This window comes from Microtus pennsylvanicus, chromosome 10 (genome assembly GCF_037038515.1).
Source record: "Microtus pennsylvanicus isolate mMicPen1 chromosome 10, mMicPen1.hap1, whole genome shotgun sequence".
Taxonomy (NCBI): domain Eukaryota; kingdom Metazoa; phylum Chordata; class Mammalia; order Rodentia; family Cricetidae; genus Microtus; species Microtus pennsylvanicus.
In genome coordinates, this window is record NC_134588.1 from 62,343,734 (window position 1) to 62,357,650 (window position 13,917).

The 13,917-nt window shown below is 43.9% G+C and overlaps 1 protein-coding gene across 3 annotated transcripts in view; it reads left to right on the forward strand.

Annotated features, from left to right (window-relative positions):
* The window catches only part of Flnb (filamin B), a 135,399-nt gene that overhangs the window by 65,423 nt on the left and 56,059 nt on the right, over positions 1-13,917 (forward strand). For all 3 annotated transcript variants that reach the window (XM_075988532.1, XM_075988533.1, XM_075988534.1), the window contains exons 9-18: positions 1,512-1,649; positions 3,182-3,308; positions 4,947-5,083; positions 6,341-6,534; positions 7,169-7,282; positions 7,992-8,135; positions 8,387-8,510; positions 8,821-8,981; positions 9,890-9,980; positions 10,190-10,359. In XM_075988532.1, the coding sequence (XP_075844647.1) occupies positions 1,512-1,649; positions 3,182-3,308; positions 4,947-5,083; positions 6,341-6,534; positions 7,169-7,282; positions 7,992-8,135; positions 8,387-8,510; positions 8,821-8,981; positions 9,890-9,980; positions 10,190-10,359 (1,400 nt within the window). The remainder of the gene's footprint in view (positions 1-1,511; positions 1,650-3,181; positions 3,309-4,946; positions 5,084-6,340; positions 6,535-7,168; positions 7,283-7,991; positions 8,136-8,386; positions 8,511-8,820; positions 8,982-9,889; positions 9,981-10,189; positions 10,360-13,917) is intronic.

The window sequence follows — 13,917 nt, forward strand, 5'->3', positions numbered from 1 at the left end:
ACACACAGAATTCCTGTCATCGTGTGGCTTATTCCCCATGTGACCAACTTTTGTCCCTTTGACAAAGAAAATGCAACCCTCTCCCTAGGTATTTATAATCAAAATTCCTTTGCCGTCAGGAAAGCGATGGTTTAAGACAGCTTTCCTCATTCTCGTGTTTCCTAATCTCTCATTCATTTCTGGGACAGTAAGTTTTTTGTTATTGTTTTTTCTCTTCTTATTTACTGCCTTCCTCTGTGATGATTTGATATTAAAAGATGCTTTAGCCAGGCCTGGTGCTACAGGCCTATAATCTTAGTCAGTTGGGAGGCCGAGACAGAAGAATCGCAAGTTCAAAGCCAACTTGGTCACAGGAAAACAACTTAGTGAGACCCTGTCTTGAAATAAAAAGTCAAAAAGGACTCAGTGGTAGAGCATGTGCGGGCCCCTTCAGTGCACACGTACATACTTCCTTATCTTTAACAGTGGAAAACCAATGTTACTGGCCATTAAGTACCACCACCATAAACTATGTTCATCCATAACCATCTAACATGACCTCTAACTGCAAGAATGTCTGTGTGCCTCTCCGGCAAGCAATGGCTTGCCATATAACCAAGAGGAAGGATGTGTCTAATAAAGAACTTCCTTCCTTCCACTTTTGGTGCCTGTGCATAAAGGGCTGTCCTGTGCAATGTGAGATTTGGAGAGGAAAAGCCAATTCATGGACAACAGGACATTGTGCCCGTCAATTTTCCATTTCCACTGAAGGAAGAAGTTGCGTATGCTGGGCAGAGGATCCTTAGGAAGTATATGTGTCTTTATAAACATCCTCGCTGATGACCCCACACAGAAGAGTAGTTTCATGGCTCCCCCAAATGAAGAATGTTAGTCACCACCATAGTCCTTAAGTTTAGTCCTAAAATGTGTGGTTTTTAAAGGAGACCAGAAATCAAGTCAAAAATGGCACTTCCGCTGAGGCTTGCCTTTGCAGATGCCCAGAGTTTTGTCATAGCCATCTTTGAGAGCACGATTTCAGCTTTTTGCCTGACTGTTCACATACAAGACAACAGTCATGTCCAGGTCTTCAGAGATGGCTGACCCAGGCTTTAGAACCCAGACATATTTCAAGCATTGCATTTTCAGAGTAGACTTGAAAAAATATAATCTTCCCAGTTAGTGGGCCCTTGAGTGTGGCAATGGGGTTTGGACAACGCTCAGTTCTCAGTCTTAATACCTTCCTGCTCATAAAAGACCAAAAGCCAGTACCAGGAGCACGGTACTTTCCTGTTGAATGTTGCCAAAATAACTTTTGCCCAGCCCTTGTTTGGTGAGACTGCACAAAGTCATGCTGTGTGTCCTTCTTTGCTAGCTGGTGCACTTCCTGAGTGGGACCCCTGGTCTTGGGCAACTACCGGATGCTCTTTGTGCAAAGCAAACATTTTCTTGGCAGGTGGCTCCAAGTAGCCTTACTTTTCTTGTCTTTTACCAAATATTAAAAGGTTGAACTGATGTTAAAACTCTGCTTGCAGCCTGCAATCCAAATGCCTGCCGGGCCAGTGGCCGAGGCCTGCAACCCAAAGGTGTCCGGATCCGGGAGACTGCAGACTTTAAGGTGGACACCAAAGCTGCTGGAAGCGGGGAGCTTGGTGTAACTGTGAAGGGCCCTAGTAAGTACTCCTTTCTTTCCCCATGCCAGATAAAATCTTAGCTAATTTTTCAGCCACGGTGTATGAATTACGTCCCACGGCGGTCCTGATTGATCTCCCAGAGAGCTATGACAAAGATCTGAGTCCTGTCTGTGCTCTTTGGAGGAGGGAGCAGTGATTGATTAGTAACATCTGTCCTGGATATGGGTAGATACAACCAGTGGGTGGTTTGACAGCCTTCCATTCTAAAAACCTCTGGGATAGAAAGTGATGCTGTAAGGGAATTGGAGAAATGTTGCTTTGGGGATAGTACTCTAGCGCTCCTTCCCGCCCTGCCTTTCTCTCTCTCTTCTCTCTCTCTCTCTCTCTCTCTCTCTCTCTCTCTCTCTCTCTCTCTCTCTCTCTCTGGAGAGATCTAGGTGTAAAGTCCTTGCACAGAGTGACATTCTGGAATCCAATCACAGTGTTCAAAGCCATGATTTCTCCAGCCCAGGTTATGTTTTATAGACTATGAATCTATGTTAGTTACTATGTTAGTATGATCAGTGTTTATGGGAGAATAAAACACCCTAGGATGGTTTTCTGTGTAGGTAAAAGCCTTTGGCAGAGGCCACGTTTCCCCAGTGCCCTATTCTTTCTCCTTTAGTGACAGAGAGAATAGACATGGGGTCAGCACTCTTCTGTCTGGTGTCTTCTCTAGGACAGAGGGGTAGCTCAGAAGTCCTAGTAACAAGCGAAACAGCACTTCGTGCTTTTCCTTCTAAGGCTTGTAGAGTCCTGCAAGCCCCGCATCACGGTTCCTTTTGTCCTCTGTATCAGTATTAGTCCTGAGTCCAAAAAGTTCCTATATGGTCTCAGCTCAAAGCTTTGGGGAAAGATATGCCCCAAGGGCAACCAGGGTTCTAGACTGCCTAGACCTAGAGCCAAGTAGCTCTGGGGCTGTCCCTCCACCCATTCCCAGCCCCCCCACCCACCCACTCAGCTTGTTGCCACAGGAACCAAAGAGGTATTCTTTTCTGACCTTGGAGACTTTCTTGACTGCTTGACTTTCCGGCCAAACCTCAACATAAAACAAGTTTCTACCTGATGGCTGGATCTGAAATGGTGTATAGAACCTAAAACCCATCTTCTCATAGATCACTTGTAAGGACTCTCTTCCTTTGTTGGCCAGGAAACAATACACAGGTGCTTAGTCCAAGACAAGTCATCATAAAGATGGCCTCCTTTTCCAGTGTTGAAGGGATGGGATGGTGACCGGAAGGCAGCTAGAACTCTTGAGAAATGCTGAGACACAGCAAACAATGCAGCTGGTTTAGGACCTCAGCCTCTACTGAGAGCTTTTGAAGCAAGTGAGCTGGGAAGTCATCCCATTTCTTCCCCCTTGGAAGCTGAGATGAGTCTGCTTTTAGTTTTGGAACCCTCTCCCAGGTTTGGTGGGGGAGGGGGAAACCTCACATTCAGAGTTGAAGTTTTGTAGGTCACCTAGGTTTTGTGGATGGCTTCCTTTAAGCCTAGAGGTTATACTGCAAAGGCTGTGTGTTTTCTTTCTACAGAGGGACTGGAGGAGCTCGTCAAGCAGAAGGGCTTTCTGGATGGGGTCTACTCATTTGAGTACTACCCTAGCACACCGGGGAAATACAGCATTGCAATTACTTGGGGGGGACACCACATTCCGAAGAGGTGAGTCTAGGTTGGAGATGTGCCTTGCTTAGAGGTATAATCGGCCTGTGACAGGCTCACAGGAGCCTGCTGCTCTTCCCAGGCTGCCAGAGGGAAGAGAGATCTGCTTTGTTAAAAAGCTTTCCACCCCCATCCTGCCCCTCCCCTTTTCAGAGCAGCACAGACACTTGGCTTATTCTCAAAAGCAGCACAAAGTCACTGTGGTTTCAGCTGCCCTGCTTTAAATCAAATGCTGGTGGTTTGCGCCTGGTGGGAGGCAGGGAAACCAGAAAGAGCTGTAATAGAGAGCAAATGGGCTGTGTGTCTATACAGCCTTGTATAAACCGAGGCTCTCCTTTTCAATGAATGCCTCTGTTCACGAGTGCCGCAGGGGCACAGTCTGCTATGGTTTACATTAAAACCATCTACATGAATGCCATCAGAGGCAAGGGACCCTGGCCAGAGCTTTGCCTGGGGCTATAGCAGTTTCCTTTCTGGACCCTTGGGCTTTGCTGCTCTCCCGAGGGCAATTTAGACTCTGAATGCATTTTGTCTTGAGAAATACTTGAACATTATAGTAGTTCTCTCTTAATCTACAAAGATTGCCTTCTAAAACCAGGAATGTATGCCTGAAACCCACCCCAGACCGTGTCATGTGCTGGTGGTTTTTGTTTTGTTTTGTTTTGTTTTGCCTCTACACATGCACACCCGTGAAAAGGTTTAATTTATAAAATAGACACAATGCGAGACTGATAATAGTGATGGTGAAATGAAATGAAAGGCACATGAATATTGTCTTAACATAAGCATGTCATTGCTAGGCAGTGGAGATGCATGCCTTTAATACTAGCACTCAGGAGACGGGGGCAGGTGGAGTTCTGTGAGTTTGAGGCCAATCTGATTTACAGAGCAAGTTCCAGGACAGCCAGCACTACATAAAGAAACCCTGTGTCAAAACAAAATTAAATAAATCAAAATAAAAACTACCATATTGTACTGGACTTACTCTTCTTGTGTTGTTAGATGACATCATGCCTATATGATGAGACAAAGTTAAAAAAAATAATGTAGGCATCATGGCAAAGCACTATCAATCTCAAAATGATACATATTGCAAACCGCATTGAAACTTAAGAAAATAAAACTAAGGATAAGGGGAACTCTTATAGGGTTTTCAGTGTCTGGACACGCTTATTGCAAACTTCCCTGCAAACTTCCCTTGCCAAAATTAAAGCATATTTGGTCATGTATGAATGAGTTAAAACCTATTCATACTAGTTTGGTTTTTTTGTTGTTGTTTTTTTGTTTTTGGTTTGGTTTGGTTTGGTTATAGCATATGTGGGAAAAGAGAAGTGTGAATAGTCTTAATCTTTGAGGCTTACACTCTAGAGGGCCCTGCATACCTAAGGTCACACACTGATGAGCAAACTAGAACAGATGTGTTGCTTGAGTGACAGCCCAGTGCCCCCCAGCTCCTGAAGCGTCCACATTGAATTATATTGTTGACGTAACAATGGCTGTGGGGGCAACCAGTGTGGAGGCAGGAACTTGCCTAGAGTTTCAGCCTCCCTGCAGAAGATAAGGCAAGTGGAAAGAATGGTGTTGAGCAATCCCCTTTTATGCTCTTTCTCAATGCTTCTTCTGTTCCCTCCCTTCTAGCCCCTTTGAAGTTCAAGTTGGCCCTGAAGCAGGCATGCAGAAAGTCCGTGCCTGGGGCCCTGGTCTTCATGGTGGCATTGTTGGCCGATCAGCTGACTTCGTGGTAGAGTCCATTGGCTCTGAGGTTGGGACTCTGGGTAAGTGGAGGCAACTACCCAACCATTTCTGTAAGGCTAAGGACAACACAGTACCTAGTGTTGGAGCTTCGTGTGATCTCCTGGCCTCCTGACTACACAAACCCTTCTGGATGCTGTGGAATTCTAGTTCTTATTTTCATTTTTGCTTTCAGTTGCCCAATGCCTGTGACAATAGTGATTGCTTTACTGATCAGTTCCCTAAGTGGGGGTAGGTGGTATGCTAAACAATACATAAAACATCGTAGGTAAGAATTGGTGATTGACCCTTAAATAAATGACTTGGTTAATTTTGCTGAAATTTGAAAAAGTAAATATATTATTTGGAGCATAACTGAATATATTTTAAGTGGTTGCCTGACAAAACACATGATCATTATGGATTAGAAGCCAATAAGCTTTTTCTAGAAAGCGCCACATGCCCAGTATTTTTACCTTACATGCTACATGATCTCTATCACAATTATCTGACTTTGCCATTGTGGTTTTAAAGCAGTCATCAAGAAAATACATATGTGAGGAAGTATGCCTATATTCCTGTAAAACTCTTTATATAGAAATTTGGACCAGTGAGCTATAGTTTACTGGCCCCTGTTTTCGGTATAACAATAAGCAAAAGAAGAAAAAATAAGAAATTACATATAATTTCCACTAGTAGATAGAGCAATCATTTTGGTATATACTTCTAGTCTAAGGTTAAACTTTTAATCTCTTCTTGGACTTTTTTCCTAAACACACAGATGTATCTTTATATCCTCATGCCCCACATGAGTGGATGTAATTCCTTCATTTCCCATGGCTTCTATGCAATTTTGTTGTATTTCAGTCTCTTCTTGGGCTCTCAAGTTACTTCCAAGATATTATTATATCAAAACAATGTTGAGTGCAAAACCTCACTTCATTCATTCATGTGAAAATTCAGAAATGAGTTTAGACAAACAAGTATTGGTTTAAGACTTTTGGCATATGTTGCTCTATGTTCAAACAAAGGGGTTTTCTGGTATGTACCCTTGCCCTAGGTATGTCTCTTTCCTACCCTTCCTCATGTTACCTGAAAACCAGAAATATATCCAGTCTAACCCTTCTACCCCTAGTCAAGACCCAGTGACCTTGGTTTTGTGGAAAAGGGACATACTTGATTTCCATTTTCTGCTCATTACTTGGTTTCCAGGAGGCAGAGAGAAGGAGATGGTAGTAGCACATAGAATAGATAATTCTCACCAGGTGTAACCAGGAAAGCCCTTTTATTTCATCCCTCAGGGTTTGCAATTGAAGGCCCCTCCCAGGCAAAGATAGAATATGATGATCAGAATGATGGATCGTGTGATGTCAAATACTGGCCCAAGGAGCCTGGTGAATATGCCGTTCACATCATGTGTGACGATGAGGACATCAAGGACAGCCCATACATGGCTTTCATCCACCCTGCTACTGGAGACTACAACCCAGATCTAGTAAACACCCTCACCCTTCTTTTGCCCCTTCTCCCCTATGGCAGAGAGCAATGGGTTAGATCTTAGGGCAGAAGTGGCCCTCTCAGAACTTCCAGGATGTTGGGAAAGTAATGGACCTCTCTGACTCTTGACATTGTTCTTCATAAACTAGGAATGGTAGTGTCTTCTCCCAGAGCTTCTGGGAAAATTCAACGATATGCCTGTTAAGTGGAAGAGGCTCCTCTTGCCACTTACAATGGCTATTGGCCAGCTATCCATAGAGTATCATCAATGAGCTAATTTGTTGCACTCTTGGGCCCATGGTTAGTTCTTTGCTTGTGGTGACTGCAACCCTCAGTGTTTCCTCAAAGTGGGAAACTTGAAGCCAGCCACAGCTAAAGATCTGCCCCAGATACAAAAGTTCTTTCTCTCATTTCAGAGTAAACGCAGAGAGTCTGGGTTAGTTCGGATTTTGTTTTAGAGTATTTTCTCCTTCGTGAACATCTACTAGTGGTATTTATTTTTAAGTTACAGCTTTCTTTGGCATTTTACATCCTATAGCAATGCTCAATTAAGCACCAGGCATTTTGTGTACTCCCCTCTCCATCCCATCCTTTGACCCAGGGGAAGAAACATTATTTGGTTTTTACCTCAGGTCCAAGCATATGGGCCTGGTTTGGAGAAGTCTGGTTGCATTGTCAACAACCCAGCCGAGTTCATTGTGGATCCTAAGGATGCTGGAAAAGCTCCCTTAAAGATAATGGCTCAGGTAAGTTTCTAGGGGGGGGGGGGCACATGCACTTGTCAGGTGGAAGGTGTAATGTCAAGGGCTCAGTGCATCTGGTCCTCGGCTTTCTTATCCACACACTGAGAGTAATAATAGTGTCCTGCAATGCGATACGAGGACTACGTGGGACTAACATAATGTGGGACATTTTTCATACTTGTGATTCATGCTCTATAAAAAGAAAGATTGTTTGTTTAAGATTTCTCTGTAATGTCTTTCAGTTTGTCTTAGTCTACTTGATTTCTAATAGGGTTGTGAACAAAATTCAGATTATGCTTATATCTGAGTTATTTAAAATTAGCCAAAGGACTTAAACTCAAGAATTGAAATTATATGCTAAATGGCACTGGCTTTAGGCTGGGAGATTATAGCATTTACTCTTAGTAATTACAAGTAAATAAATGGAATTAGGCACAGCAATATGTACTTGATTCCTAGTAATTGGGAGGTCCATGGTAGGACATGAAAATCATCCTGAGTAAGCTAGTGAGACCTGTTTTATTTGTGGGGATATTTGGTTTTGTTTGTTGTTACCTATAGCCTGTGTATAGGGAGTATATAGCATGCTGTGGTTGCTGTATGATTATAAGTTGATGGTATTTTGGCCACCCCTAGAAGCCACGGTGGTCGCTTTTTGGTGGAGACATTGTGGGGACCACCTTTGCGCAGGTTTTGACTGGCTCTTTTGCAGGACGGGGAAGGCCAGCCCATTGACATCCAGGTGAAGAATCAGATGGACGGCACATTTGCCTGCTCATACACCCCAGTTAAAGCCATCAAGCACACCATAGCTGTGATCTGGGGAGGTGTGAACATACCACACAGCCCCTACAGGGTAGGTTGTGAAGTCTATTCTAATTGTATGGGAAAAGCCTGGCTGTATATTGAGTCTGGGCCTTGTGTAGTAGATGGCTAAGGCAGATGTATAGAAAAAACCCATTCTGGATAGGACTTGAAAAGAGACTTGGGCTGACGGGGCAAAACACTCTAGATTGACAAAACGGCCATTTCTAGTCTTAATGCTTGAACCTAAGGGAAGTAATACTTTTTATATAGATTTATTTCCTAGGTTCACATCTTTTCCAGGTCAACATTGGGCAAGGGAGCCATCCCCAGAAGGTCAAAGTGTTTGGACCAGGTGTGGAGAGAAGTGGTCTGAAGGCTAATGAGCCTACGCACTTCACGGTGGATTGTACAGAGGCTGGGGAAGGTGAGATCAGACTTCGTCGTCCCCCCCCCCCTGTCATTATCACTCCATGAGAAGAACATCCTTACAACATTTGGAGGGCAGTGAACTTTGAACTAGGAAGTAACCCCTTTTAGTATGCAGTTGTTTACCCATGAGCTTTATTCGTTGCTTGGTAATTATCTTAGTGCATTCTTTTCCAAAAAAACGCTGATTTATCACCTTCCCTTTCTTGAGTTGGCTCTTGTGGGGTGTTAACCCGGGCTGGAGGAAGTGATTGTCTAAGGCATGCTGCTGCCTGTAAGCTGGCACTCACTGAGCATGTCTGTCTTAGGTGATGTCAGTGTTGGCATTAAGTGTGATGCCCGCGTGCTAAGTGAGGATGAGGAAGATGTGGATTTCGACATTATTCACAACGTCAATGACACATTTACAGTCAAATATGTGCCCCCTGCTGCTGGACGGTACACCATCAAGGTTCTCTTTGCATCTCAGGTATGTGTTAGGGCCTGAGAGGCCCAGAGAAGGGTGAGCCCTGCCCTTTTAGGCCACCTGTGTACGTATCCCCTGAGACCCTGAGATACCAGCTGAGAGAGATGTTTTGAGAGCTGTGTTCAATTTCTCTATTTTCTTAAAACCAGAAAGGGGGTAGGAGGAGGCTAAGCTAAATTCTCACTTTTTTCTCTCTCAGTGGTTAAAAGTAGGACTCTAAGCAGAAACTTGACTTGTTAAAAACATTCACCAACCTTTTGATTGAAGAGTTAAGCAACTTCTAGATGTGCCCCACCTTGACCTTTTCGCAGTAATAACTCTGGTCTCTGCCCTTATGCTTTTATAGCAAAAGCTTTTTGAAATGATCATGGTGGTCCTGTAAGGAGCACTCTGAAACTAGGCATTTTGAAATTCTACTGCTCAAACTTAAAACTGTCTAAAAATTCTGAAGCTCGGGAGAATAGCCTGTGCCTCAAGTTAATGATCTTAAGTCGACATGGTCTAATTAATTTATTCTTTTATTCTGACAGCCTGTAAATTCTTTTTGAAGAATTGTGCTCACTCTGTTTCTGATTACTTCCTTGAAGCCCTCACATCTCCACCCACAGCTCTCCCTGGAGGACATTTTCTACCTCCTAACCCTGTATTATGTTGGCTTTTACTTTATTTTGAGTAGTATTTTTTTTTTTATCCTTAGCCCCCAACATCTGGTGTTAAAGACCCAGGGGTGTTTTTGCTATTAGGGTTCCAGATGTGCACCTGTGTGTGCAGACTTCACCTACAATAATGGAAGTTTCTCATCACTTGTTAAAGTGGGCATTAGGGCAGCCTTTGTCCATTGTGTTTGGGCAGAAGGTTAAGCTCTGAAGATTCCCTAGGGGCCTCCTTTCTCAGACGTGTCTTTGCTTCAGGAAATCCCTGCCAGCCCTTTCAGAGTCAAAGTTGACCCTTCCCACGATGCCAGCAAAGTGAAGGCAGAAGGTCCGGGGTTGAGTCAAGCAGGTAAGACTGTGATAGGTAAGGCTGCCTTGATCTCTCTGCACTGTCTAGACCTCGAGGGACTTCTCTTCAGTGAAGGGCTCTGATGTGGCAGGAACAATGTGTCCCTGGCTGCTGCTGCTGCTGAGGAGCGGTGCTGTTGAGCCTGTCAGACTGGTTCTAAAAGTGAAACCTCTCCGGCCTCTGTCTCCCCCTTCCCTGTGTCCTTCCAGGTGTGGAAAATGGGAAGCCAACCCACTTCACCGTGTATACCAAGGGGGCTGGGAAAGCACCGCTCAATGTGCAGTTCAGCAGCCTCCTTCCTGGTGATGCAGTGAAGGACTTGGACATCATCGATAACTACGACTACTCACATACTGTTAAATACACCCCAACCCAGCAGGTACGCTTCCCTCTTGTCCCTTGCTTTTCTGGCCAGGCATTTCCCTCCCGGTGCTGTGCTGTGCACAGCATGGGAATGATCAATGCATGTGGTGGTACTGCACAGTGTGTGCTCTCGGGAGGAAAGAAACCCTCCGGGTGCTATGGGCTTCCCAGAGAAGTAGGAAGGCAGCTCCACATCTCTACCTCAGTGTGGGGTTTGATCAGAGAACCTATCCAGTCTACCTTCTTATGCTCAACCCCACCCCCACCCTATTTCACTGCTTCCCGACCTGATTAATTATAAAAAAAAAAAAAATGGTCCCTCACCTGCAGTTTCCCTTGTGGGCTGTTTCACGTCGTTTAGTTTTTTAATGAGGTGTTTTAGAGGGATCTTTTCTCAATGAGCCTATTCAGCTTTTAACCCCTAAGGCCCAAAGCCCACTATTTAGGGCCACAAATTGCTCCCTATTTCAAAGTGCAGGAATTCTGAGGAATCTTGCTGTCTAGGCAGATTTATTTGTTATTTTATACATAAGGGTCTAAAAGCTACCCTTCCATACAAGTTTGTGTCTGTTATTTTTAAATTCATTCTTTTCATAACAAAATTGCCTGCTACGCTTGAGAAGCATACGTCGCATTTATGGTGCTGTACAAGCCTCACCCACCCCCTTCCATCTTTCCCACACTCCTTTCTTGCAAAACTGGAATTCTGAACCCCTTGCATTTGCTTAGAATTAAGCTTTTGCTTCGTGTTCACACCTCCAGAGTCTGGATAGCAGATATTTTGCCAGGAAAGTCTGGATTTTAATACTCATGCTTAGTGTTATATAGATAGTCATTCTAAGCTCTGAGATGCCGTCATTCTGAGAAGGAGGGAGCCCCCTTTGTTAATAAGCCATTTGCGGGACAAGAGTGTACAGTCGTCAGAAACAGTGCTCAAGCCTTTCTCTGCCGGGGCCCTCTCAGCGTGGGGCTGCCAAGAGTCAAGTGGGGAAAAGTAGGGGTACAGTAAGAATGGGGTGTGTGTGGCTAGCCTTCTTGCTTTGGGGTTACACATCCTTAGAGATAATATCTTTTCTTTGGAACTTCCCTGACAATGGGGAAAATTCTCTGGGATAAGATCTGAGTACGACATTATAGGAATGTGGCCTCTTACCTCCAGATTTTCTTCTTCCCAAGTACTTTGAAGAAATCTCACTGAAAGGTTCTTTTTTGCTAATAGTAAAATGAACACATTTAATAGGTGATGTATTCTTTTCTCTTGTTGGAAGACTCGGTAATTATTAGCCCTCAGTTTCTTCTCACTGATGGTTCTGAGAACTGGTGGGACCTTAGACTGGGAGCTTGGCAAGATCTTTGCTGCAAGTTCTCTGCATTCCTGGGGAGAAAGTACCAAAAAGCATGGTCATGAACCCAAGGTGATCATAGGTCCTCTTCTGAACACTTTGTGACTTAGCTTCATTTTCCATCTATCTGTCATATTCTTTGTCTTATGGATGAGTCTTTTAAATTGCAGGTACCAGGATGAAAGTCAGGGTTTGACTTGAACCCACTAAAAACAAAGTAGATCCCTTGCCCTATGTGTGTACCCAGCTGCCAATCAAGATGCATGTCAAGAGCCCAAGTCAAGTCTTATCAGGTTTGAAGTGACGCTAGAGTAGGAAGCACTTTACTTCAGCATGCTTCTGAGGTCAAGTTCATATAGTTCTCTGGTGGGAGCAGCTTTAAGAGCTGTTAGTATGCTAAGAGGCCTCTCAGGGCTGTGTTATGTCCAAGGAACCTAGTGGAGTCTTGATTTTAATGTTACTGTGGTAGACATTTTGTGGAGTCCTTCTCATAGGCTGTGTAGAGCAACCCTCATAGTTCCATCATTTTTCCTATGGCAAAGGAAACATGTAGCATGTCTCCTCCAGAACTGTGAGCTACCCAAGTGCCTTATTGTTCTATTGTTGTGGAAAGAAACTATCACCTAGGCAACCCACAGAGGAAGTCTTAATTGGGGGCTTGCTTACAGTTTCAGAGTGTCAATCCATGATGTCATGGTTGGGAACAAGGCTCAGGCAGGCAGGCAGACATGGCACTGGAGTAGTAGCTGAGAGCTTACATTCTGATTCCCAGGCAACAGGCATAGAGAAGGTGAGACTGGCCTGGCATGGACTTCGGGAACTTCCAGGCCCACTCCCAATGACATACCTCCTCCAAACAGGGTCATATCTCCTAATCCTTCAAAATAATCCACCAACTAGGAACCAAGCATTCCAATACATGAACCTATGAAAACTATTCTCATGCAAACCTCCACACCAAGGTAGGATAGCATGTCCTGCTTGCATCTTCCCATCCCCAGGCCCAAGGACTAGACCTAGTGCTGTAGGTGTTCCCTTAGCTCGGGCTTCTTATTAACTCTTATAACTTATATTAGCCCATAGTACTTGTCTGTGTTAGCTGTGTGGCTTGGTACCTTTTTCAGCAAGACAGTCACATCTTGCTTGATCTGTGTCTGGCTTCCTGACAACTTCAGACTGAACCTTTCTTCTTCTCAGAATTCTCCTGTTCTCGTTGCCCCACCTCTGCTTCCTGCCTGGCTGCTGGCCAATCAGCATTTTATTAAACAAATACAAGAAACAAATCTTTACAGGGTAAAACCATTGTCCCACAGTGCACCCCCCCTTTTCTTTTTTCAAAACAAGAACTCTGAATTGAATCTTGCGTGTTTAGCTTTCTTCCTGATCATTATCCATACAACTTGTAACCAACCTTCTAAACAAAGAAAAACATCCATAATCCATTTTGGGGGGGAATGTGGGCATAGTTTTCCAGGATACTTCCTGCTGATTGGGGGTGCTGATAATCTTATGGGGACCTAAAGAAAACCTTATGGTCAAGTCCTAAATGGAATATTCTTTTTTTTTTTAAATATTTATTTATTATGTATACAGTATTCTGTCCATGTGTATGTCTGCAGACCAGAAGAGGGCACCAGACCTCATTAGAGATGGTTGTGAGGCACCATGTGGTTGCTGGGAATTGAACTCAGGACCTTTGGAAGAGCAGGCAATGCTCTTAACCACTGAGCCATCTCTCCAGCCCTAAATGGAATATTCTGTGAGGCTTCAGCGTCTCCGCCAACAGTTTTGAAACTGTTCTGGATGCAGAACTCAGAGGAAACTCCAACAGAGGTCCTCTGCAATGTTGGAACGTCTGGACTCTGCTCCTATTGGAAGAGATTCTTCAGGGGGTCTTCCTTGATCAAACCTAATTTTTCTTAGCCCACAATGAATCCACAGCCTCTCATTGCCTTTGGAAACAAAAGCAAAAACCTCTTCTCCAAATTAACATACCTTTTGACTTAAATTTTTAAGTCAAAGCATTTTCAAAATATACATATGCTGGATTAACCCAGCAGCATTTATAATCAAATATCTTTTAGCAGCTTTTGCTCCTTCCTCAGCCATCAATTTAAAGACAACACAAAAACATACAGTATCCAGACCCTCTGTGTATTTTTCATCTTTACGTGGCTTTATTTTAAACTCTATTTCTTTTGTTTTTATTTTTAATTTTTGCCTTTTTGAGA